At 50.7% G+C, this 26,268-nt stretch overlaps 1 protein-coding gene across 1 annotated transcript in view; it reads right to left on the reverse strand.

The window, feature by feature from the left end:
- The window catches only part of LOC121279878 (centromere protein P), a 401,310-nt gene that overhangs the window by 368,616 nt on the left and 6,426 nt on the right, over positions 1-26,268 (reverse strand). The window contains exons 3-5 of the mRNA XM_041191393.1: positions 25,966-26,129; positions 17,867-17,952; positions 11,494-11,582 (exon numbers count right to left, since the gene is read on the reverse strand). Coding sequence (XP_041047327.1) covers positions 11,494-11,582; positions 17,867-17,952; positions 25,966-26,129 — 339 coding nt within the window. The remainder of the gene's footprint in view (positions 1-11,493; positions 11,583-17,866; positions 17,953-25,965; positions 26,130-26,268) is intronic.

The raw sequence follows: 26,268 nt of genomic DNA on the forward strand, positions 1-26,268 counted from the left end.
CTCTCCTCGCCCCCTCTCTCGCCCACGCTCTCTCCTTGCCCACCCTCTCTCCTTGCCCACCCTCTCTCCTCGCCCAACCTCTCTCCTCGCCCAACCTCTCTCCTCACCCAACCTCTCTCCTCACCCAACCTCTCGCCCACTCTCTCTCCTCGCCCCCATCTCGCCCACGCTCTCTCCTCGCCCACTCTCTCACGCCCCCTCTCCCCGCCCACCCTCTCTCCTCGCCCAACCTCTCTCCTCGCCCATCCTCTCGCCCACTCTCTCTCCTCACCCACTCTCTTGCCCCCTCTCTCTGCTCGCCCACTCTCTCGCCCCCCCCCCCACTCTCTCTCCTTGCCCCGTCTCCCTTCTCGCCCACTCTCTCGCCCCCACTCTCACCTCGGCAACTCTCTCCTCGCCAACTCCCTCTCTCTCCGCGCACTCCCTCTCTCCACGCCCACTCCCTCGCCCACTCTCTCCTCGCCCACTCTCTCGCCCCCCTCTCTCGACCCCCCTCCTCGCCCACTCTCTCGTCCCCCTCTCTCTCCTCACTCGCTCTCGCACCCCCTCCCTCGTCCCCCTCTCTCCTCGTCCCCCCTTCACTCTCCTCATCCCTCCCTCTCTCTCCTCGTCCCCCCCTCTCCTCTCGTCCCCCCCTCTCTCTCCTCATCTCCCCTCTTTCTCTCCTCGTCCCTCTCGTCCCCCTCTCCTCGTCCCCACTCACTCTCTCCTCGTCCCCACTCACTCTCTCCTCGTCCCCACTCACTCTCTCCTCGTCCCCACTCACTCTCTCCTCGCCAGCCCACTCACTCTCTCCTCGCCGCCCCACTCACTCTCTCCTCGCCGCCCCACTCACTCTCTCCTCGCCGCCCCACTCACTCTCTCCTCGCCGCCCCACTCACTTTCTCCTCGCCGCCCCACTCACTCTCTCCTCGCCACCCCACTCACTCTCTCCTCGCCACCCCACACTCTCTCCTCGCCACTCCACTCACTCTCTCCTCGCCACCCCACTCACTCGCTCCTCGAAACCCTACTCACTCGCTCCTCGCCACCCCACTCACTCTCTCCTCGCCACCCCACTCTCTCTCTCCTCGCCACCCCACTCTCTCTCTCCTCGCCCACTCTCTCTCCTTGCCCCCCTCACTCCTCGCCCCCCTCTCTCCTCACCCCTCCTTTCCTCACACCCCGTCTCTCCTCGCCCCCCTCGCCCCCACTCTCACTCCTTGCCCACTCTCGCTCTCTCTCCTCGCCCACTCTCTCTCCTCGCCCCCCCCCCTCTCCTCGCCCCCTCTCCCTCTCTCCTCGCCCCCTCTCCCTCTCTCCCTCTCCCCCTCTCCTCTCCCCCTCTCTCCTCTCCCCTCTCTCCTCTCCCCCTCTCCTCTCCCCCCTCCCTCTCTCTCGCCCCCTCTCTCCCTCCATTCGCCCCCTCTCTCCTCACCCCCTCTCTCTCACCCCTCGCCCCCTCTCTCTCACCCCTCGCCCACTCTCTCTCACCCCTCGCCCACTCTCTCTCCTCGCCCCCTCTCTCTCCTTCCTCGCCCCCTCTCTCTCCTCGCCCCCCTCTCTCTCCTCGCCCCCCTCTCTCTCCTCGCTCCCTCCTCGCCCACTCTCGCGCTCTCCTCGCCCCCTCTCGCTCTCTCCTCGTCCCCGCTCTCTCACTCCTCGCCCACTCTCGCTCTCTCCTCGCCCACTCTCGCTCTCTCCTCGCCCACTCTCTCGCCCCCTCTCTCTCCTCGCCCACTCTCTCGCCCCCTCTCTCTCCTCGCCCACTCTCTCTCCTCGCCCACTCTCTCTCCTCGCCCACTCTCTCTCCCCACCCACTCTCTCTCCCTGCCCATGCTCTCGCCTCCCCTCTCTCTCCTCGCCCATTCTCTCGACCCCCCCTCTCCTCGCCCGCTCTCTCGCCCCATCTCTCTCATCGTGCGCTCTCTCGCCTCCCCTCTCTCGTCGCCCGCTCTCTTGTCCCCCCTCTCTACTCGTCCCCCCTCTCTCTCGTCCCCTCTCTCCCCTCGTCCCCCCCTCTCCTCGTCCCTCCCTCTCTCTCTCCTCGTCCCCCTCTCTCTCCTCGTCCCCCCCTCTCTCTCTCCTCGTACCCCCACCTCTCCTTGTACCACTCTCTCTCTCCTCGCCCCCCCTCTCCTCACCCCCCCTCTCCTCGCCCCCTCTCCTCGTCCCCCCTCTCTCTCTCCTCGTCCCCCTCTCTCTCTCCTCGTCCCCCCCTCTCTCCTCGCCACCCCACTCACTCTCTCCTCGCCACCCCACTCACTCTCTCCTCGCCACCCCACTCTCTCTCCTCGCCACCCCACTCTCTCCTCGCCACCCCACTCTCTCTCCTCGCCACCCCACTCTCTCTCTCCTCGCCACCCCACTCTCTCTCTCCTCGCCACCCCACTCTCTCCTCGCCACCCCACTCTCTCCTCTCCACCCCAATCTCTCTCCTCGCCACCCCACTCTCTCCTCGCCACCCCACTCTCTCCTCGCCACCCCACTCTCTCCTCGCCACCCCACTCTCTCCTCGCCACCACACTCTCCTCGCCCCCTCTCCTCGTCCCCCCTCTCTCCTCGTCCCCCTCTCTCTCTCTCCTCGTTCCCCCCTCTCCTCGCCACCCCACTCACTCTCTCCTCGCCACCCCACTCACTCTCTCCTCGCCACCCCACTCACTCTCTCCTCGCCACCCCACTCACTCTCTCCTCGCCACCCCACTCACTCTCTCCTCGCCACCCCACTCACTCTCTCCTCGCCACCCCACTCTCTCCTCGCCACCCCACTCTCTCCTCGCCACCCCACTCTCTCCTCGCCACCACACTCTCCTCGCCCCCTCTCCTCGTCCCCCCTCTCTCCTCGTCCCCCTCTCTCTCTCTCCTCGTTCCCCCCCTCTCCTCGCCACCCCACTCACTCTCTCCTCGCCACCCCACTCACTCTCTCCTCGCCACCCCACTCACTCTCTCCTCGCCACCCCACTCACTCTCTCCTCGCCACCCCACTCACTCTCTCCTCGCCACCCCACTCACTCTCTCCTCGCCACCCCACTCACTCTCTCCTCGCCACCCCACTCACTCTCTCCTCGCCACCCCACTCACTCTCTCCTCGCCACCCCACTCACTCTCTCCTCGCCACCCCACTCACTCTCTCCTCGCCACCCCACTCACTCTCTCCTCGCCACCCCACTCACTCTCTCCTCGCCACCCCACTCACTCTCTCCTCGCCACCCCACTCACTCTCTCCTCGCCACCCCACTCACTCTCTCCTCGCCACCCCACTCACTCTCTCCTCGCCACCCCACTCTCTCTCCTCGCCACCCCCTCACTCTCTCCTCGCCACCCCGCTCACTCTCTCCTCGCCACCCCACTCTCTCTCTCCTCGCCACCCCACTCTCTCTCTCCTCGCCACCCCACTCTCTCTCTCCTCGCCACCCCACTCTCTCTCTCCTCGCCACCCCACTCTCTCTCTCCTCGCCACCCCACTCTCTCTCCTCGCCACCCCACTCTCTCCTCGCCACCCCACTCTCCTCGCCACCCCACTCTCTCCTCGCCACCACACTCTCCTCGCCCCCTCTCTCTCTCCTTGCCTCCTCTCTCTGCTCACCCACTCTCGCTCTCTCCTCGCCCACTCTCACACCACCTCTCTCGCCTCACCCACTCTCTCAACCCCCCTCTCTCCCGCTCTCTCCTCGCCCACCCTCTCTGCTCGCCCACCCTCTCGCCCCCTCTCTCTCCTCGCCCATTCTCTTGCACCCTCTCTCTGCTCACCCACTCTCTCACCCCCACTCTCTCCTCGCCCCTCTCTCTCTCATCTCGCCCACCCTCTCTCCTCGCCAACCCCCTCTCCCCTCTCCCCCTCTCTCGCCCTCTCCCCTCACCCCCCCTCTCTCGCCCACTCTCCTCGCCCCCTCTCTCTTTCCCCTCGCCCCTTCTCTCTCCCCTCGCCCACTCTCTCTCTCTCCTCGCCCCCTCTCTCTCTCCCCTCGCCCCCTCTCTCCCCTCGTCCCCTCTCTCGCCCACTCTCTCTCCCCTCACCCCCCCTGTCACCCACTCTCTCTCCTCGCCCCCTCTCTCCTTCCCCTCGCCCCCCTCTCTCCCCTCGCCCTCTCTCTCTCTCCCCTCGCCCCCTCTCTCTCCCCTCGCCCCCTCGCTCTCTCCTCGCCCCCTCGCTCTCTCTCCTCGCCCACACTCGCTCTCTCCTCGTCCACACTCGCTCTCTCCTCGCCCACACTCGCTCTCTCCTCGCCCACACTCGCTCTCTCCTCGCCCACACTCGCTCTCTCCTCGCCCACACTCGCTCTCTCCTCGCCCACACTCGCTCTCTCCTCGCCCACTCTCGCTCTCTCCTTGCCCACTCTCTCGCCCACTCTCTCTCCTCGCCCTCTCTCTCCCCTCGCACACTCTCGCTCTCCCCTCGCACACTCTCGCTCTCCCCTCGCACACTCTCGCTCTCCCCTCGCACACTCTCGCTCTCCCCTCGCACACTCTCGCTCTCCCCTCGCACACTCTCGCTCTCCCCTCGCACACTCTCGCTCTCCCCTCGCACACTCTCGCTCTCCCCTCGCACACTCTCGCTCTCCCCTCGCACACTCTCGCTCTCCCCTCGCACACTCTCGCTCTCCCCTCGCCCACTCTCGCTCTCTCCTCGCCCACTCTCTCGCCCTTTCACTATCTCCTCACCCACTCTCACGCCACCTCTCTCGCCTCCCCCTCTCTGTCCTCGCCCACTCTCGCTCTCTCTCACCCACTCTCGCTCTCTCCTCGCACACTCTCTTGCCCACTCTCTTTTCGTCCACCGTCTCTCTCCCCTCACCTCCTCTCCTCGCCCAATCTCTCGGCCCCTCTCTCTCTCCTTGCCCCCCCCTCTCCTTGCCACCCCCCTCTCTCCTCACCTCCCCTCTCTCTCTCCTCGCCCACTCTCTCTCCTCGCCCACTCTCTCTCCTCGCCCACTCTCTCTCCTCACCCCCTCTCCCTCTCCCCTCGCCCCTCTCTCTCTCCCCTCGCCCACTCTCTCTCCTCACCCCTCTCCCTCTCTCCTCGCCCCCTCTCCCTCTCCCCTCGCCCCCACACCCTCTCTCCTTGCCCCCACACCCTCTCTCCTTGCCCCCTCTCTCTCTCCCCTCGCCCCTCTCTCTCTCCCCTCGCCCACTCTCTCTCTCCTCGCCCCTCTCCCTCTCTCCTCGCCCCCTCTCCCTCTCTCCTCGCCCCCTCTCCCTCTCCCCTCGCCCCCACACCCTCTCTCCTCGCCCCCTCTCTCTCTTCCCTCGCCCACTCTCGCTCTCTTCTCGCCCACTCTCGCTCTCTCCTCGCCCACTCTCGCTCTCTCCTCGCCCACTCTCGCTCTCTCCTCGCCCACTCTCGCTCTCTCCTCGCCCACTCTCGCTCTCTCCTCGCCCACTCTCGCTCTCTCCTCGCCCACTCTCGCTCTCTCCTCGCCCACTCTCGCTCTCTCCTCGCCCACTCTCGCTCTCTCCTCGCCCACTCTCGCTCTCTCCTCGCCCACTCTCGCTCTCTCCTCGCCCACTCTCGCTCTCTCCTCGCCCACTCTCGCTCTCTCCTCGCCCACTCTCGCTCTCTCCTCGCCCACTCTCTTTTCGCTCACCGTCTCTCTCCCCTCACCCCTCTTTCGCTCTTCTCACACACCATCTCTCCCCTCGCTCCCTCTCCTCGCTCCCTTTCTCTCCACGTCCACTCTCTCGTCCCCTCTCTCTCCTCATCGACTCTGTCACCTCCTCTCGGGCCTCGATCCCTCTCTTGCCCTCTCTCTCCTCGCCCACTCTCTTGCCCCCTCTCTCTGCTCGCCCACTCTCTCCTCACCCATTCCTTCTCTCCTTGCCCACTCCCTCTCTCCTCGTCCACTCTCTCGCCCGCTCTCTCTCCTCGTCCCCTCTCTCGCTCCCACTCTCTCCTCGCCCCTTCTCTCGCCCACTCTCTCTCCTCACCCCCCTCTCTCGCCCACGCTCTCTCCTCGCCCACTCTCTCACCCCCCCTCTCTTCCGCTCTCTCCTCGCCCACCCTCTCTCCTCACCCAACCTCTCTCCTCGCCCAACCTCTCTCCTCGCCCACCCTCTCGCCCACGCTCTCTCCTCGCCCCCCTCTCGCCCACGCTCTCTCCTCGCCCCCCTCTCGCCCACGCTCTCTCCTCGCCCACTCTCTCCCCCTCTCTCCTCGCCCACCCTCTCTCCTCGCCCAACCTCTCTCCTCGCCCAACCTCTCTCCTCGCCCAACCTCTCTCCTCGCCCAACCTCTCTCCTCACCTACTCTCTTGCCCCCTCTCTCTGCTCGCCCACTCTCTCGCCCCCCCACTCTCTCTCCTTGCCCCATCTCACTTCTCGCCCACTCTCTCACCCCCACTCTCACCTCGACCACTCTCTCCTCGCCAACTCCCTCTCTTCCTGCCCACTTCCTCTCTCCCCACCCACTCCCTCGCCCGCTCTCTCTCCTCGCCCACTCTCTCAACCCCCCCCCTCTCTCTCCTCGCCCACCTTCTCTCCTCGCCCACCCTCTCTCTCCTCGCCCCCCTCTCGCCCACTCTCTCTCCTCGCCCCCTCTCATCGCCTACTCTCTCGCCCCCTCTGTATCCTTGCCCACTCTCTTGCCAGCTCTCTCGCCCCCTCCCTCTCCTCGCCCACTCCCACCCCCTCTCTCTCACCCCCTCTCTCACCTCGCCCTCTCTTATCCTCTCTCACCTCGCCCTCTCTCATCCCCTCTCCTCTCGCCCCATCTCTCTCATCCCCCTCTCCCCTCGGCCACCAACTATCTCATCCCCCTCTCCCTCGCCCCATCTCATCCCCCTCTCCCTCCCTCCATCTCTCTCATCCCCCTCTCCCTCGCCCATCTCTCCTATCCACCTCTCCCTCGCCCCCATCTCTCTCATCCCCTCTCCTCTCGCCCCATCGCTCTCATCCCCCTCTCTCTCGCCCCATCTCTCACATCCCCCTCTCTCATCCCTCTCTTCTCTCGCCCATCTCCTCTCATCCCTCCTCTCTCGCCCCATCTCTCTCATCCCCCTCTCTCTCGCCCTGTCAACTCTCTCGGGCATCGATCCTCTCTTGCCCTCTCTCTCCTCGCCCACTCTCTTGCCCCCTCTCTCTGCTCGCCCACTCTCCTCACCCATTCCTTCTCTCCTTGCCCACTCCCCTCTCTCCTCGTCCACTCTCTTCGCCCGCTCTCTCTCCTCGTCCCCTCTCTCGCTCCCACTCTCTCCTCGCCCCTTCTCTCGCCCACCTCTCTCTCCTCACCCCCCCTCTCTCGCCCACGCTCTCTCCTCGCCCACTCTCTCACCCCCCCTCTCTTCCGCTCTCTCCTCGCCCACCCTCTCTCCTCACCCAACCTCTCTCCTCGCCCAACTCTCTCCTCGCCCACCCCTCTCGCCCACGCTCTCTCCTCGCCCCCCTCTCGCCCACGCTCTCTCCTCGCCCCCCCCTCCGCCCACGCCTCTATCCTCGCCCACTCTCTCCTCTCTCCTCGGCCCCCCCTCTCTCCCTCGCCCCAACCTCTCTCCTCGCCCAACCTCTCTCCTCGCTCCAAACCTCATCTCCACGCGCAACCTCTTCCTCCACCTACTCTCTTGCCCCTCTCTCTGCTCGCCCACTCTCTCGCCCCCCCCCAACTCTCTCACCTTGCCCATCTCAACCTTCTCGGCCCACTCTCTCACCCCCACTCTCACCTCGACCACTCTCTCCTCGCCAACTCCATCTCTTCCTGCCCACTTCCTCTCTCCCCACCCACTCCCTCGCCGCTCTCTTCCCTCGCCCACTCTCTCAACCCCCCCCCTCTCTCCTCGCCCGCCTTCTCTCCTCGCCCACCCTCTCTCTCCTCGCCCCCTCTCGCCCACTCTCTCTCCTCGCCCCCTCTCATCGCCTACTCTCTCGCCCCCTCTGTATCCTTGCCCACTCTCTTGCCAGCTCTCTCGCCCCCTCCCTCTCCTCGCCCACTCCCACCCCCTCTCTCTCACCCCCTCTCTCACCTCGCCCTCTCTTATCCCTCTCTCACCTCGCCCTCTCTCATCCCCCTCTCTCTCGCCCCATCTCTCTCATCCCCCTCTCCCTCGCCCCATCTCTCTCATCCCCCTCTCCCTCGCCCCATCTCATCCCCCTCTCCCTCGCTCCATCTCTCTCATCCCCCTCTCCCTCGCCCCATCTCTCTCATCCACCTCTCCCTCGCCCCATCTCTCTCATCCCCCTCTCTCTCGCCCCATCTCTCTCATCCCCCTCTCTCTCGCCCCATCTCTCTCATCCCCCTCTCTCATCCCTCTCTCTCTCGCCCCATCTCTCTCATCCCTCTCTCTCTCGCCCCATCTCTCTCATCCCCCTCTCTCTCGCCCCATCTCTCTCATCCCCCTCTCTCTCTCGCCCCATCTCTCTCATCCCCCTCTCCCTCGCCCCATCTCTCTCATCCCCCTCTCCCTCGCCCCATCTCTCTCATCTCCCTCTCTCTCGCCCCATCTCTCTCATCCCCTTCTCCCTCGCCCCATCTCTCTCATCTCCCTCTCTCTCGCCCCATCTCTCTCATCCCCCTCTCTCTCGCCCCATCTCTCTCATCCCCCTCTCTCATCCCTCTCTCTCTCGCCCCATCTCTCTCATCCCTCTCTCTCTCGCCCCATCTCTCTCATCCCCCTCTCTCTCGCCCCATCTCTCTCATCCCCCTCTCTCTCTCGCCCCATCTCTCTCATCCCCCTCTCCCTCGCCCCATCTCTCTCATCCCCCTCTCCCTCGCCCCATCTCTCTCATCTCCCTCTCTCTCGCCCCATCTCTCTCATCCCCTTCTCCCTCGCCCCATCTCTCTCATCTCCCTCTCTCTCGCCCCATCTCTCTCATCCCCCTCTCTCTCGCCCCATCTCTCTCATCCCCCTCTCTCTCGCCCCATCTCTCTCATCCCCCTCTCTCTCGCCCCATCTCTCTCATCCCCCTCTCTCTCGCCCCATCTCTCTCATCCCCCTCTCTCTCGCCCCATCTCTCTCGCCCCATCTCTCTCATCCCCCTCTCTCTCATCCCCCTCTCTCTCGCCCTATCTCTCTCATCGCCTACTCTCTCGTCCCTCTCTCCCCTGGCCCACTCGCTCGGCCCCTCTCTCCCCTCGCCTCCCTCCCTCTCTCCTCGCCCCCCTCTCTCTCTCTTCACCCCCCTCTCTCTCTCTCTCCTCGCCCCCCTCTCTCTCTCTCCTCGCCCCCCTCTCTCTCTCTCCTCGCCCCCCTCTCTCTCTCCTCGCCCCCCTCTCTCTCTCCTCGCCCCCCTCTCTCTCTCTCCTCGCCCAGCCTCTCTCTCTCTCCTCGCCCAGCCTCTCTCTCTCTCCTCGACCAGCCTCTCTCTCTCTCCTCGACCAGCCTCTCTCTCTCTCCTCGACCAGCCTCTCTCTCTCTCCTCGACCAGCCTCTCTCCTTGCCCCGTCTCTCTCTCCTTGCCCCACTCTCTCTCTCTCCTCGCCCCCCTCTCTCTCTCCTCGACCCCCTCTCTCTCTCCTCGACCCCCTCTCTCTCTCTCCTCGCCCCCCTCTCTCTCTCTCCTCGCCCACCCTCTCTCCTCGCCCACCCTCTCTCCTCGCCCACCCTCTCTCCTCGCCCTGTCTCTCTCTCTCCCCTCGCCCCCTCTCTTTCTCTCCCCTCGCCCACTCTCTCCCCTCGTCCCCTCTCTCTCTCTCCTCTCATCCCCTCTCTCTCTCTCCCCTCGTCCCCTCTCTCTCCTCGCCCCCCTCTCTCTCTCCTCGCCCCCCTCTCTCTCTCCTCGCCCCCCTCTCTCTCTCCTCGCCCCCCTCTCTCTCTCCTCGCCCCCCTCTCTCTCTCCTCGCCCCCCTCTCTCTCTCCTCGCCCCCCCCTCTCTCTCCTCGCCCCCCCTCTCTCTCTCCTCGCCCCCCCCTCTCTCTCTCCTCGCCCCCCCTCTCTCTCCTCGCCCCCCCTCTCTCTCCTCGCCCCCCTCTCTCTCTCCTCGCCCCCCTCTCTCTCTCTCCTCGCCCCCCTCTCTCTCTTCTCGCCCCCCCTCTCTCCCCTCGCCCCCCCTCTCTCTCTCTCTTCTCGCCCCCTCTCTCTCTCTTCTCGCTCCCCCTCTCTCCCCTCGCCCCCTCTCTTTCTCTCTCCTCGCCCCCCTCTCTCTCTCTCCTCGCCCCCTCTCTCCTCACCCCCTCTCTCCCTCTCTCCTCGCCCCCCTCTCTCCCTCTCTCCTCGCCCCCCTCTCTCCCTCTCTCCTCGTCCCCCTCTCTCTCTTCTCGCCCCCCTCTCTCTCTTCTCGCCCCCCTCTCTCTCTCCTCGTCCCCCCTCTCTCTCTCTCCTCGACCCCCCCCTCTCTCCTCGGTGTTCCTGCGGCTTAAAACCTTATGACAAAATTGTGAAAGTAACAGGGCCTGGGAGCACACAAGATGGGGTATCAAAGCTGAGAGAGAGATTTAGGCATGTGCGCTTTAGGATGAGTGAGCTTTAGCTAGATGGTGGTACTGGGAGAGGCCTGGAACTTCGGGCACTGGGGAAGAACCAAGCAGTGAGTAAGTTGTTCCTGGGCTCTGGGAACATGGAGACAAGAAGTGTGGTCACTGAATCTGAGTACATTAGGAGGGGCAAGCTCTCAAAAGAAATGTCTTGGCAACTGGAAGCACAGGGCTCAGCTCCCAGAATCACAGACCACTGGCAAGTTGGTCCAAAAGGGGATTCCTAGATAGACGAGCAAATTATGATTTGAAATCAAAATACTGGAGAGGCCTGGATCCTTGGGTTGTGGAAGGATGGGATGGAAAAGTGGTCTTAGAGTGGCATATAAGATAGTTAGTACAGATAAAATAAAGCAGGAACACTACTTCAAACTAAACCATGACTTTAGAGAAAACAGGTTTAAAACCAGTAAAAGGCAAATTGAGGAGTCCATGTCAGGGAGTTCTTCATAGCTTGATCAATATGTGGATTTGACTATGTGCATAATTGATTCAAAAGCCCTAAAATAATTTAACAAAAAATTGACTGCAATGATTGGGGAACTGCATTTTGTTTATGTATTGATGTGTCAATTGGCTTCCTTGCCTGTACAAATCTTAAGTAAAAGATAAGTTAAAATGTTTTTAAATCATTCAAAACACCCTCTGATATTTGTAGAAACAATTTATATTTTGTGACGTAATAAATGAGCTTTGTTTTTAAGAACATAGACGCAGCAGTTGGTCATTCAGCCCATCGAGTCTGTCCATCGTTCAATTCTTTTGTTCTGACATTGAAAGTCTACCATTGCCCTCAGTGGGTTACTAATATTAAGTCTAGAACTACATAAAACAAATCCATATCAAGCTGACAAAAATGGAAACAGAGTTCAATGTATGCAATTATTAAGGGCCACCAAACAGGGAGATACAGGTGCACTACCTGAAGTTTGAAAGCAAGATACCTTGTTGTAAATGGTATGGTATCTGGTATGTGTAGACATGAAATGGATAATGACTTCTTCAAATAAGAGAAAGAGAATATTGGAACAGCAAATGGATAAAGGCAGAAACAAATACCTACAGTTAATATGAATCTATCTACGTCTTTAATAAAATGAATCTCAAGACCTTACCTAGATATGAATCGGCTCAAATCACAAAACTCGCTTGATTCCAAAATAATGTTCAGTTCCGTAACAATGGCTATGACACTTTCTTTAGTCTGAAAGGCAAAACATTTAGTCAGTTCCTCCACTTTCAAAAGAATAAATTAAGAATTGATTGAGGAGTAGGTATGTGTAGACTCTATCCAAACAGAATTCTAATCCAAAGCGCAAATTCCAAGTCTAGTCACTATCATGGCATAAAAACCCAACTCCAACATAATTTATATAATACTGTACCATATTTCTTCTGAAATTATTGATATTAGGAGGAAACTGCAAAATACTTTGCCAGTTCCATGCATACTGGGTTATCTATAAAAAAACTCTGAAATGCAATATAACTATTTGAAATACAATATTTGTCTTTCCAACCCAATGAAACCAAAATAATCTAATTATTAATCTAGTATTCTAATAATAATCTAATAATCATATTACTAATAATCCACAGTATGAGGGACTAAGGCTTCACATTGTATATTTTATAAAATATACATAGATAGTGGCTATTTCTAAACTTTTTAAAACTGAACAAAGATCCTTAAAATGACTGTGACTCCCAAACAAAGGGAGCTGCCTGGCAGTATCGGGGAAACTCACATATTATCATCTCTGGTGAGCCAATAACGACCCCTGTTGGCTGCACAGACCAAATTCAAAGAGAGCTATACAAAGGCAATCCGCATTTCATAAACCCAGAATGGCCAAAAGGAGCCTGCTCATCTGCTAAGACAAAGGACTATGCAACCTTCCTTCCAATTTTTCATGGTTGAGACATTTCGCAATCTCTGGGGACACAAACGAGGAATATACATCCCTTGTCAATGACAGTGTGGAGAGGTGAGAGTCATGGGCCTCTGGCTTGCGGAACCAGTAATATGCCTTGCTGAACTGCAAAGCTCAATCTGCTGTTTACCAACTAACTGCTGCCTCATAGAAAAGGAGCTCTGCCCAGTTTGAACACCTGGCCCCACCCACACTGCTTCTGTTGGAAATCCTGTATCATTGCCTACAAGACTGATTCATCACTGTGTGTCTATCTCATGGTGTAAAGTCAACACCACTAGAAAAGTGAATTATACAGCATTGGTTTACAGCCCACTGACCTCCGTCAAGCAATACCTCATTGAGCTTTGATTCTGGACTCCTGAATCCACATGAAACAATATTTCTTTCCTCTGTGGTCTCTGTGCTGTAAATCTTTCTTTTATCTCTCCCTTTCCTTACTATCTGAAAGTGAGGGGCGGTGGGGGGCATTTTGAATCCTCTTTCGGTGTTTTGAGTGAGTTAAACCAACCATTTGAGCTCATCCCATCTCGAGTTTGCTACAGGACTATTAATGGAAAATTGGGTTGCTCCAAAACTGAGGGGTTGGGAAATACACCACCACTTATAAAGAGAAAAACAAATCAAAACATCTTTCTATTTATGGACAGGTTGGCAGAGGAGAAATTAATGCTGTTTAAGTTACCTCCCCTCCTGTCTGCAACAACAGGGTTAAATAGAAAAAGGGGAAATAAATTAAATCTGGTTTCTTGCAAATGCCTGAAATAGGATTTTCATTGAAATGTAAATGAAATCTACAGTAAAAATTATGACAAGCTCAAGGTGCAACAAACAGGGGAAAGCATTTTACACATTTAAAATTATGCCATTTAGTTTTATCTTGCCTCTCTTTTTCCTTCCCAAAGTGCATCACTTCACTCTTCTCCACATTCAATTACTGTCAGTTAAATTCCACCTGCTATGTCTCTTCCCATTTCACCAGTCTGTCCACATCCTCCTGAAGACTGTTACTATCCTTCTCATTGTTCACTAAATTTCTGAGTTTCATATCAGTTGAAAATCTTGAATTTATGTCCTATACACCCAAGTCCAGATCATTAATGTGTTTTGATGTGTTTGCTGGCTCTTTGGAAGAGTAATTCAAACTAATCAGAGAAATTATTGGACAAAGAAAAATGTCCACCTATTTTTCCTTCTATCACTCTGGTTCCAAACATACACTCAGCTCCACCTCTCTCAGTCCCTCTCTCTTCTCCACCCTGTTGTGGAGAAGAGCCTACCAGGAATGCCACCCAGCATGGCTAAAACTGAAATGCCAATCTGGAGAAGCTACAACAGGTAACTGCAGATATATGCTGAACAACAGAAGCAACATGGTAAACCAGATCTAAGCAATACCACAACCAACAAATCTGATCAAAGCTCCAATGCTGGTGAGCAGTTAAACAACTAACGAATGGATAAGGCTTTACAGATATTCCCGTTGTCAATGATGGGGAAGTCCAGCAAAAGTGGAGTGCAAAAGACATTTGCAACTATCTTCAGCCAGAAGTGCTGAGTGCCAAGGAGGGGGGGGACCTTCTCCTGAGGTACCCCCACCATTACCGATGCCTACCTTTGCTAATTGAATTTACTCCATTTGATATTAAGAGTGATTGATGCACAGCAGTCACATTTTGCTCCAGAATGAGTTGCCCTCTAACCATGCTGTTCCAGCACAGCTACAATGCTTACAATTGCCGGACAACATGGAAAATTGGCCAGGGATGCACTGTGCACATAAAGAACAAATCCAAACTTGCCAATTGCCACCCTACCAGCCTCTGCTCAATTATCAATAAAGCAAAGAAAAGAGTAGTAAACATTGCAATCTATTAGCACCAACTCAAGACTTTCTCACTAATGTCCAGTTTGGGATTCGACAGGACCACTCGACTCCAGCCCTCGGCCCAAACATGGAGACAAGAGCTGAATTCCAGAGCAAGGTGTGAGTGACTGTCCTGAACATCAAGGCAGCACTCTGCACCAAGAATCCCACACAAAACCTGAGTCAATGGGGAAATTTTCCAGTGGCTAGTCATATTTAGCATAAAGGAAGGCTGTTGTAACTATTGTAGGCTAAGCACCTCAGCCCTAGGATATCATTGTAAGAATTTCTCAGGGCAGCTTCCTAGGCCCAACTACTTTCAGGTGCTTCGCTAATGATGTTCCCTCCATCAGAAAGTTGGAAGTGTTACTGTTGCTGAAGATTGCACAATCATCAGCTACGTTCACAATTCCTCAGATACTGAAGCAGTCCATACTTCAACTTTGAAGTGTGAAGGCAGGATTCCCAAAAGGAATCCCCACAATTATATAACAAATGGTGCTGATGTTGTATTAACATTTCCAAGGGGAGCTGCTCTAAGTCTGAAGGTTGTGTATATCACAGCCATTCCAGCATTGAGCACATAATCTAGATTGGCACTCCAGTGCAGTGCTGAGGGAATGTTACAGTAAGAGGTACTGTCTTTTGGATGAGACATTGAAAAAAGAAGAAGTTCCATTGTTTTGGTTCCCTTGTTGTCCAGGTCTATATTTATTCCTTAACCAACACCATCACGAACAGACTTTGTCACTTATACTGCTCTTTATCGAATCTTGCTGTGCAATTATTGGCCTCCAAAATTTTCTACAATGGTGACTACACTTCAAAAGTATGTTATTAGCTGTGAAAGGTGCTAAATGAATTTGCATTTCTTTTTGCTTACTGAAGACTAATGAAGGCTTCAGCTCTCTTTCCTGCTTGCCTCCAACCCAACCACAGACATTGTGCATTCCTCCTCTTTGCACCCTCACTTCCTATGCCTACCCCTCCCAACTCTGGCTTGTCACCACATGCCATCCTGAGCACCCATGCCCTTTACTCATTCCTTACTGACAATTCAACCCACAAAAATCATTATCACCATGTTCCTGATCATGACTCAGGAAAAATTCCAAAAACAACACTCACATTTTTACTAAGCTCTATGAACCTATAAGCAGTTCCAAAATCACAGCTACAAAGCTATTGCATTTTTCTCAATGAAACCCCACAATCGCTTCCCACTATTTCTCCAACCCCATCCAGTATTTTCACACCACCAGAAGAATATGTTTTTAGACTATTAAAACCACACACCACCCACAATTCAACACTGCTGCACACTACCTAAGTACTTTTAACCGTGTCTATCGCTTGATCCCAAACTTTAAAAAGAGGCAAATTTCATTACATATCAAACAAACATTAAAATAATCAAGAACACAATTTACACAAAATGCAGACAAAATTACAATTTGAACCAGAAATACTGTTAATGTTCCCTTTAACTTAGTAATAAAAACACCATTTCAATTATTCCATCACTACAAGACAGTAACCCTAACAATATTGACTGTTTTGTTGCATATCACTGATTGAGCAATGTACAACACGCTCCACTAACATTTAAAGATATAGATATACACTCTAGTAAATAATGCCATCTACTGGAAATTACTTAAAAATGAAATTATTCATCATGCCAATCCCATTACGGCTTATTCCTTCTTATTTAAGATTGATTTAGCATGGCACCCAAATTACACGGGACCGCTAAAAAGCACCGAGCTAGATGGTCTTCTCTTCTGCTTACTATAGACAGAATCAGTATTCAAGGCTTCCTCTCTCTTTTCCAAGAGCTTCTAACTTATCTTCAAAGACCTTGATCAAATTGCTTCTTACCTTTGTAAGAGAGCATACCCATACAATGTTTTACAAGAGAAGAAAAAAATTTCACCATCTTAATTACTACAAAGCTGTTCAATTAATACAGTAAAGGATTGGATAGATACTCTGGACTGAATGAGTTCAGTTTCTAATAGGAGAGACCTTTAATGTCCTTCCAACGGTCTTGGTATGGGGTGGGGAGGGGAAAGAGAAAGGATCTGTTCCATTCAAACAATAAAGATATTTGAAAGGCAAATTCAGATCAGAATTCTATTGTCAGAGCAAATATCTTTATATAGGACACTCACACCACTATGTTATAACATAAATGGAAAATGCATGAAAAGCAGAGCAAAACTGATTATATATAGCACAGAATACATGTTAGACAATCACAGCACGCTCTTTTATAACTTCTGAGATTATGTTACATCACAATCTTGAGCTGCAAATGGTCAGAAGTTGTAAATTCTCCCCAGAGGGGAATCAGACTGGAGGGGCTTGAGCAGTGAGGTGCAGCAGCATTATTTTCTACAATTAATACTGTATGAATTGAGTAGGCAAAGTCTGATTATTGCAATCTTTAAAGCTATTAGGAGTTCTGGCTAACTTCAAACTATTCAGTTTGACAGAGAGGAATGGCAGTATTCGATATGTGAACCATTGCGATATGTGAACCAACACAGATATTCAGTGCAAAAACAGAATTACCTGGAAAAACTCAGCAGGTCTGGCAGCATCAGCAGAGAAGAAGAGAGTTGACGTTTCGAGTCCTCATGACCCTTTGACAGAACTTGAGTTCGAGTCCAAGAAAGAGTTGAAATATAAGCTGGTTTAAGGTGGTTGGGGGGGTGGGGAAGAGAGAGAGAGAGAGAGAGAGAGAAGTGGAGGGGGTTGGTGTGGTTGTAGGGACAAACGAGCAGTGATAGAAGCAGATCATCAAAAGATGTCACAAACAACAGGACAAAAGAACACATAGGTGTTAAAGTTGGTGATATTATCTAAACGAATGTGCTAATTAAGAATGGATGGTAGGGCACTCAAGGTATAGCTCTAGTGGGGGTGGGGAGAGCATAAAAGATTTAAAAATATTTAAAAACAATGGAAATAGGTGGGAAAAGGAGAAATCTATATAATTTATTGGAAAAAAACAAAAGGAAGGGGGAAACAGAAAGGGGGTGGGGATGGAGGGGGGAGCTCAAGACCTAAAGTTGTTGAATTCAATATTCAGTCCGGAAGGCTGCAAAGTGCCTAGTCGGAAGATGAGGTGTTGTTCCTCCAGTTTGGAAGGGTCATGAGGACTCGAAACGTCAACTCTCTTCTTCTCCGCCGATGCTGCCAGACCTGCTGAGTTTTTCCAGGTAATTCTGTTTTTGTTTTGGATTTCCAGCATCCGCAGTTTTTTTGTTTTTAGAGATATTCAGTGGTTTATCTGTGCTGGGTTTGAGTTGGTAGCTTTCAGATCACATTTAATTCTGTTTACTCCTGCAAATCAAGTGGTAATTCAAGAGATAAACAAGACCCTTAGATCTTTTCTAGCTGTCCCACAATTGAGGATACAGTGATACTTGGAGAATAAAACTACAACAGGCATAAAACTTGACTCAGCATCTCATCAATACATTTTTGTGTTAACTGTTAAAATTATCCTGCACTTACATTCAGGACAATTCTTTCTATATATATTCCACAATAACAGCAATAACAGAACAGGTCACAATTTACAGTGAATTATGTTACACTAAAAATTAGGGTGAATTCTTGAAAGCCTGTCTGTTTTGCACTACTCTTAAATTTGAAATTTGACTATAATTTACATACCTGAATCTCAGTTAATTTAAATTCAAGCTCAAACTGTAGCGAATGACTATAACCTGATAGTCTGTACTGTTTTGCTTTCTCATTACCTGTAAAGAAATTAAACAGGATGAAATTCATTGTTAGGAAATTCATAGAAGCAGATATTCATACCATACCAAGAATAGCTATATTTATTACAATAGTTTGGGACATGTACTTGAAACTTTGCATTCAGTATCAAAGCAGACATGGCATGGAATTGGTTCAATGCAAAGCCAAGGTCCCCCTCCACAACCCTAATCCAGCCCTTAATAGCTCACCTCCTGCTTTAACAATAAGATAATTCTTCTTTCCACCATAAAACATCTCTTAGGTTGATAAGATTAAAAGTTATTGCTAGATTTGTGCAATATTATGAAACAGTTTTCTGCTGTGTCATCCGTTCACAAGGAACTAAATTGAGACTGTCATTTCACATAAAGCTCTTACAGCTCTCAGAGAGGAGTTCTTGATCTCGTAAACTGAGCTAGCTTCAACACCTTGTTCCAGAGGTAAAAAGATAACTTACTATATTAACCAGACCTTAATGATGCAGCAGGCTCAATTTTTTCAGAAATTCTCAACATAAAGCGAGAACAACCACCAGAGTGGTCTACATAAAATTCCATGCCATTTACTGCCTAATTGTTTCAGTGTATTGTTCTTATGCTATTACAGAAAAAGTTTAAACTTCATGAAAAGCTCAAATATAAAGGTGGCATTTATATACCACAGAAAAATAGAAGAAAATACAAAAAAGCATAATACAAACAGAAAATATTACATTTTGTAAATAGTTTCTATATTCAGTAGTATTAAACAAGTGAATAGTAACTTGTCTATGATAAAAGCAAAATAGTATGGATGCTGGAAATCTGAAACAGAAACAGAAAATGCTGGTAAAACTCAGCAGGTCTAACAGTATCTGTGGAGAGGAAAAATAGAATTTCGAGTTCTTATGACTATTCTTCAGAGCTAAAGAGAAGTAAAAATGTAATGAAATTTATACTGTTTTAGTGGGGGTGGAGCAGGTGAAGCTAGATAGGCCAGTGATAGGTGGAGGCAAAGGAGAGATTGCTAGAGATGTCACGGGCAAAAGGACAAATGGGTGTTAATGATGGTAGTACTGGCTAAAGGAGGTGCTGATGGTGGCATTAAGGTCAGAAAGCAGAATGTGATAATAGCAGGACAAGGGTAAGCACACTGGAAAGAACAACATGAGCAAGTGGCAAATGGCCCTTGTGGGGGTGGGGTGGGGGGAGGTGGTGGGAAAAAAGGTTGAAAATAGGATAAAAGGCAGGGATAAAACAATGAATAAAAATTAAAATAAATAAATAATAAACATAAGTGGATAAAAAAGATTTAAAAATTAAAATTAAAAATTGAAAATGAATATTGAAAAAAAGGGATAAAGGGGGTGAGGGTGGAGGCAAGAGTTCATGGTCTGAAGTTGTTGGACTCAATGTTAAGTCCGGAAGGCTGTAAAATGCTTAACTGGAAGATGAAGTGCTGTTCCTCCAGTTTACGGTGGGCTTCACTGGAACATTGCAGCAAAGTGGTCTCACAGTCTGCATTTGGTGCCTCCAATGTAGTGGCCACATTGGGAGCAGTGAATGCAGTAGACCAAATTGAAGCAGGTGCAAGTGAAGTGCTGCTTCACCTGAAAGGAGTGTTTGGGCCCTTGGACGCTGTGGAGGCAGGAGGTGTTCAGTAATCTCTTTCCACCTGCATCCCTCCCTCTGACCTCTTACCTGCTCTTGATCTTTTCATTGAGAACTGTCGGCGTGACATCAGCCGTCTCAATTTCTCCAATCCTCTCACCTACTCTAACCTGTCTCCTTCTGAACTTGTCGCACTCCACTCTCTCAGGTCCAGCCCTGACTTTGTTATCAAAACTGCTGATAAGGGTGGTGCTGTTGTTGTCTGGCGTACTGACCTCTACCTCGCAGAGGCTGAGCACCAACTCTCAGAAACTTCCTCCTACCTCCCCCTGGACCATGAACCCACCACCGAACATCAAGCCATTGTTTCCAGGAATGTCACTGACCTCATCTCCTCTGGAGATCTTCCCTCCACAGCTTCCAACCTCACAGTCTCCCAAACCTAGACAACCCGCTTCTACCTCCTCCCCAAAATCCACCGATCATGTCAGCCTGTTCCTGCCCCATGGAACTTATTTCTTCCCATTTTGACTCTGTTCTCTCTGCCCTTGTCCAGTCTTTTCCCACTTAACATCCACAATTCCACTGACGTTCTACGTCACATCAACAATTTCCAGTTCCCTGGCCCTAACCGCCTCCTCTTCACCATGGACACCTCCATCCCCCACCAGGGTGGTCTGAGGGCTCTCTGGTTCATCCATGAACAGAGGCCTAAACAATCCTCATCCACCACCGCTCTCTTCTGTCTGGCTGAACTTGTTCTCTCACTGAACAATTTCTCCTTTAACTTGTCTCACTTCCTCCAAATAAAAGGTGTGGCTATGGGTACCCGCATGGGCCCCAGTTATGCTTGTCTCTTTATGGGGTATGTGGAACATTCCTTGTTCCAGTCCTACTCAGGCCCCCTCCCATAATTCTTTTCTTGGTACATCAAATGCTCTCTTCTGGACCTGGAATAATTTATTAATTTTGCTTCCAATTTCCACCCCTCCATCATTTTCATATGGTTCATCTCTGACACTTCCCTTCCCTTCCTTGACTTCTCTGTCTCAATTTCTGGTGATATACTGTCCACCAATATTCATTACAAGCCTACCGACTCCCACAGCTACCTTGATTACAGCTCCTCACACCCTGCTTCCTGTAAGGACTCCATCCCATTCTCTCAGTTCTTTCGCCTCCATCACATTTGTTCCGATGATGCCACTTTCCAAAACGGTGCTTCTGACATGTCTTCCTTCTTGCTCAGCCGACCCACCACTGTGGTTGACAGGGCCCTCAACCATGGCCGACCCATCTCCCGTGCCTCTGCCCTCACACCTTCCTCTCCCTCCCAGAACCATGATAGGGTCCTCCTTGTCCTCACTTTTCACCCCACCAGCCTCTGCATTCAAAGGATGATCCTCCAGCATTTCCGCTAGCTCCAGCACGATGCCAACTCCAAAAAAAATCGTCCCCTCACCCCCCATTGGCATTTCGTAGGGACCATTCCCTCCAGGATATCCTAGTCCACTCCTCCATCACCCCCAACACCTCACCTCCCTCCCACGGTACCTTCCTATGCAATCGCAGAAGGTGCAACACCAGTCCCTTTACCTCCTCCCTCTTCGCCGTCCAAGTGCATAAACACTTTCAGGTGAAGCAATGCTTCACTTGCACCTCCTTCAATTTGGTCTAATGCATTCGCTGCTCCCAACGTGGTCTCCTCTATATTGGAGAGACCAAACGAAGACTGTGTGACCGATTTGCAGAACACCTTCGGTCTACCCGCAAGCATGGCCCAGACCTTCCTGTCGCTTGCCATTTCAACACCCCATCCTAGTCTCATGCCCACATGACCGTCCTTGGCCTGCTGCAATGTTCCAGTGAAACCTAATGGAAACTGGAGGAATAGCACCTCATCTTCCGATTAGGTACTTTACAGCCTTCCGGACTTAACATTGAGTTCAACAACTTCAGTCCGTGGACTCTCGCCTCCATCCTCACCCCCTTTTTTATCCCTTCTTTTCAATATTCATTTTCATTTTTGAATTCTTATTTTTTAACCACTTATTTTTTATTTATTTTCATTTTTATTCATTGTTTTATCCCCACCTTTTATCCTATTTTCAATCTTTGTTCCCACCATAGTCATCTCCCCTATGTTGCCATTTATAATGAAATTCATATGAAACTTATAATGAAGGAACCCAGCGATAATGAAGGAACAGTAACATAGTTCCAAGTCAGGAACTGGCTTGGAGTAGAACTTGGAGGTGGTAGTATTTCCATGCATCTGCCGTCCCTGTACTTCTAGGTGGTAGGGGTTGCAGGTTTGGAAGGTGCTTTGGAAGTCCACTGTTCGTTGGTGGTGAAGGGAATGCTGAAGGTGGCTGATGGCGTGTCAATCAAGTGGGCTGCTTTATCTTGGATGCTGTCGAGCTTAAGTGTTGTTGGAACTGCACTCATCCAGGCAGGTAGAGAGCATTCTATCAAACTCCTGACTTATGCCTTGTAGATGGTGGACAGGCTTTGGGAGTCAGGAGGTGAGTTATCACAGAATTCCCAGCCTCTGACCTACTCTTGTATCCACAGTATTTATATGGCTGGTCAAGTTAAGTCTCCAGTCAATGCCCTTAGGATGTTGATGGTTTGCGGGGGTGTGTGGGGGGGTGCGGTTTCAGTGATGCAATGCCATTGAATGTCATGGGGAGGTGGGTAGATTCTCTCTTGTTGGAGATACATAAGAACAAAAGAAATATTAGTAGGCCATTCAGCCGCTCAAGTCTGCTCCGCCAGTCAATAAGATCGTGGCTGATCTGATATGGCCTTAACTGCACTTTCCTGCCTGTCCCCCATAACCCTCGACTCCCTTATCAATCAAAGATCTGTCTTGAATCAGCCTTGAATGTATTCAATGACTCAGTCTCCACTGCTTGCTGGGGGAGAGAATTCCAAACACTAATGACCCTCAAAGAAGAAATTCCTCCTCATCGCCATCTTAAATGGGAAACCCTTATTTTTAAACTGTGCCCCTAGTTCAAGGGAAAACATCCTCTCAGCATCTACCCTGTCAAGCCCCTACTGAATCTTATATGTTTCAATAAGATTACCTCACATTCTTCTAAACTCCAGTAAGTTTAGGTCCAACCTGTTCAACCTTTCCTCATAAGACAACCCCTTCTTTCCAGGAATCAGCCTAGTTAATCTCCTCTTAATTGCTTCCAAGGCAAATATGTCCCTCCTTAAGTAAGGTGACCAAAATTGCACGTGATCTAACCAATGTCCTGTACAGTTGTAGCAAGACTTCCCTACTTTTATACTCCATCCCCCTCGCAATAAAGGCCAACATTCCATTTGTCTTAATTATTTGCTGTACCTGCATGCTGACTTTTTGTGCTTTATGTAAAAGGACATCAAGGTCCCTCTGTGCCCCAGCATTCTGCTAGTCTCTCTCCATTTAAATAATATTCTGCTTTTCTATTCTTCTTGCCAAAGTGAATAACCTCACATTTTCTCACATTATATTCCATCTGCCAATTTTTTGCCCACTCACTTAGCCTACCTATATCCCTTTGCAAACTTTTTGTATCCACCTCACAACTTGCTTTCCTATTTATTTTTGTATTGTTAGCAAATTTGGCTGCAATGCAGTCAGTCCTTTGATCCAAGTCATTAAGTGTACAGTAGTTGAGGCCCAGCACTGATCCCTGAGGCACTCCACTAGTTAGTTTGCCAAGCTGAAAGTGATCCATATATCCCAATTCTCTGTTTCCTGTTAATTAGCCAGTCCTCTATCCATGCTAATACATCACTGCCAACACCATTTGCTCTTATCTTGTAACATTTTGTGTGGCACTTTACTGAATGCCTTTTGGAAATCTAAATATATTACATCTACTCATGTATGCATCTCTGCAGCCACTTCTTTTCTGACCCTAGGATGCAGGTCCAGGGGACTTGTCAACATCAGAGATGGTCACAGCCTAGTACTTGTGTAGCACAAATGTTATTTGCCACTTATCAGTCTAGGCCTGAACATTGTCCAGGTCTTGCTGCATATGTACATGGACTGCTTCAGTATCTGCAGAGTTATGAATGGTACTGGACGTGCAACCATTGTGAACATCCCCACTTTTAATGTTATAATGAAGCAGCTGAAGATGTGACCAAGGATAGTGCCCTGACAAAATCTCGCAACGATGTCTTGGGCCTGAGATAATTGACCTCCAACAACCACAACCATCCTTCTTTGTGCTAGATATGACTCCAAACAACAAATTTGCACACCCTGGTGCAACAACGCCTGCCAGTGAAACCTCTCCCCCCCCCCCCACCACCACCCCTCAGCCTTTCACCTGAAGACTACATTTGGTCTCAACTCCCTATGTGAAATGCCACAGAAGTTCAACTTGTATATTTAATTTACACATTGAATCCAATATAACAATTGATATTAACCATCAATCGGAAAGCATGTCTTTAGAAGAATGAATGTTAATACAGGCAGTTCTCCTCATCATCATCCAGACTGGTAATCTAATACAATAAAGTCCCGCCATTCATGGGGATTATGTTACTGCGATATCTCGCAAACAGCGATATCATGAAGGGGGACATGTTTTTGAATGGGATTCAATTAGATCTGTTCTAGCTATGCGAGGGCAGTACTGGACTCTCCAGCAAAAATGTGGCGCAGTACTTGAATAGGACAGATGGGGGAGCCTCTGAGCCTAGTGTCATCACTCTTGGCAAGAGATTACCAAAACATGCAATGTGCATCGATTCCTCGAATCTTTATTAAGGGTTAGTTAAGAATCATAGGGATGGGAAAACTGGAGGGCAGGTTTATAAAACATACAGCCATAGAGTTAGTTTAGATGCTAACAAAGATTTAAAATTGAATAGAGCCATTATTGTAGCTCTGGATGCTCTGTCATGGCTGCCGTCTCCCCGGGAGAAGGGAGAAAGAAACTACGGTTAAGCAAGCATTGCTAGTGCAAAGTAAAAAGAGCGGGTAAGTGAATTCACGAACAAAGAAGTCGCAAATGGTGGGACTTTACTGTATTCGTACTGCTCCAATCTGAGCATCCCAAAATTTTTAATTGTTCCACCAGTGGCAGCCACACCTACAGTTACCAAGGTTCTAATCTCTGGAGTTGCCTCCCCAAATCTCTCCAACTCTCTTTCCTCCTTCAAGGTGCTCCTTAAAACCTACTTCTTTGACCAAGATTTTGGTCATCTGCTGCAATATCTTATCTGGTTCAATGTCAAATTTCTTTGACAATATTCCTGTGCAGGACTTTGGGATGGTTTGCTACATTAAAAGCACTATATAAATGCACGTTGCTGTTGTTGTTGTTAATAAATTAGATTAAGTGTTCCATTCCATTTGTCCTGTGTGGGTTACAATATTACAATAATTCAGATTAGAAACACTATGCCGATACCAAAAGTATCATACAAAGCTAAAGTCTGGTAGTATCAGGCTTTTTTTTGTATCTGTAGAAGTTTGCTCCATCAATCAGACACCTGTTGTATTCACTTTCAACACTGGGGGAATTCAAAATGGTTCCAAGATCCCTGTTAGATCAGAATCCCCATCATAACAATAGTTTCTCAGGCTCAGTCATCCTGGTTTAAATTACTAATAATCATATATATGTCCCTTAACACATTATCTATGCTTCATTGCATTTCTTTTCTTATTCCTTCCCTATCTTACTACTTCTTCCTCAACTGTCGTATCTATCATCTTTGCAAATACATTGATACCAATCTCAGTTTTAGTCAGCATCCCTCACCCAGAATTACAAGTCTAAATCCTCCGTTCTACACCATTTCCACTTTCCCACGTTAATGTTTCTAATCTAACTGATCCAATGCACAGCCCCAGGAGCTGCCTGAATATTGATATCTGCAAGATATCAAACTTCAATGCAGAGCAATAACTTCTCAAATAGCCTGTTCAACAGCTCCTTCTTAATCTGCACAGGTCATTAAATAAACATGAACCATTACATCTGACTTTTCCTTCCGTTCCAATAGTCTATCTACCTGTTCCTCAGCTTGTCATCAGGGAGACAACACACCATCATGAGCTCCAGATGCAGCTACCTCGTTTCCCAAAATCTTCCTTGCTGACCCATGTGTTTTCATGGACAATGGGATTTCTTCGCCATAGGTAATGATGTGTTGTTGCTCATAGCTTTCCTCCTCTATATCTCTGACATTGTCTCATTACCTTTGTCAAGAATTGTGTACCTATAGGATAAATCCAGACCTGTAGAATTTTCTTTTACTGATCCTCCCATCTTCTTTTACTCAAAATGTTCTCCATATGCAAAACTTGCTTCATTGTGCCTTGGAACTCCTCTCACTTTATGAGGGGAATGGCGTTTTGGAATATATCTTCTGGGAACTATGCATTTACAAATTTACCTGTCCCCACTGTTGTTATGGTGCATTTAGTGAAGCCAATGCCAGTTAACTGGGTTAGCAACGCAATCTGAGATTCAGTTTGCTCAAGTTGTGCTTCTAGATCAGTACACGAGCATTTCCATGATTGAAGATTTTGCAGACTGAACTTCTCTCTTTGCATATCCCTGAAGAAAGCAATGAAAAAGAAATGAAATACGTATAAGTATACAGTCCAATTTAAGACATCATAATTGAACTTTAACACTGATAAACATGTACAAAGCAGTCAGTCTGTGCTTTGAGTGAAGTAGTCTGACTCCATTA

The sequence above is a fragment of the Carcharodon carcharias genome, chromosome 7 (assembly GCF_017639515.1).
Source record: "Carcharodon carcharias isolate sCarCar2 chromosome 7, sCarCar2.pri, whole genome shotgun sequence".
Classification (NCBI taxonomy): domain Eukaryota; kingdom Metazoa; phylum Chordata; class Chondrichthyes; order Lamniformes; family Lamnidae; genus Carcharodon; species Carcharodon carcharias.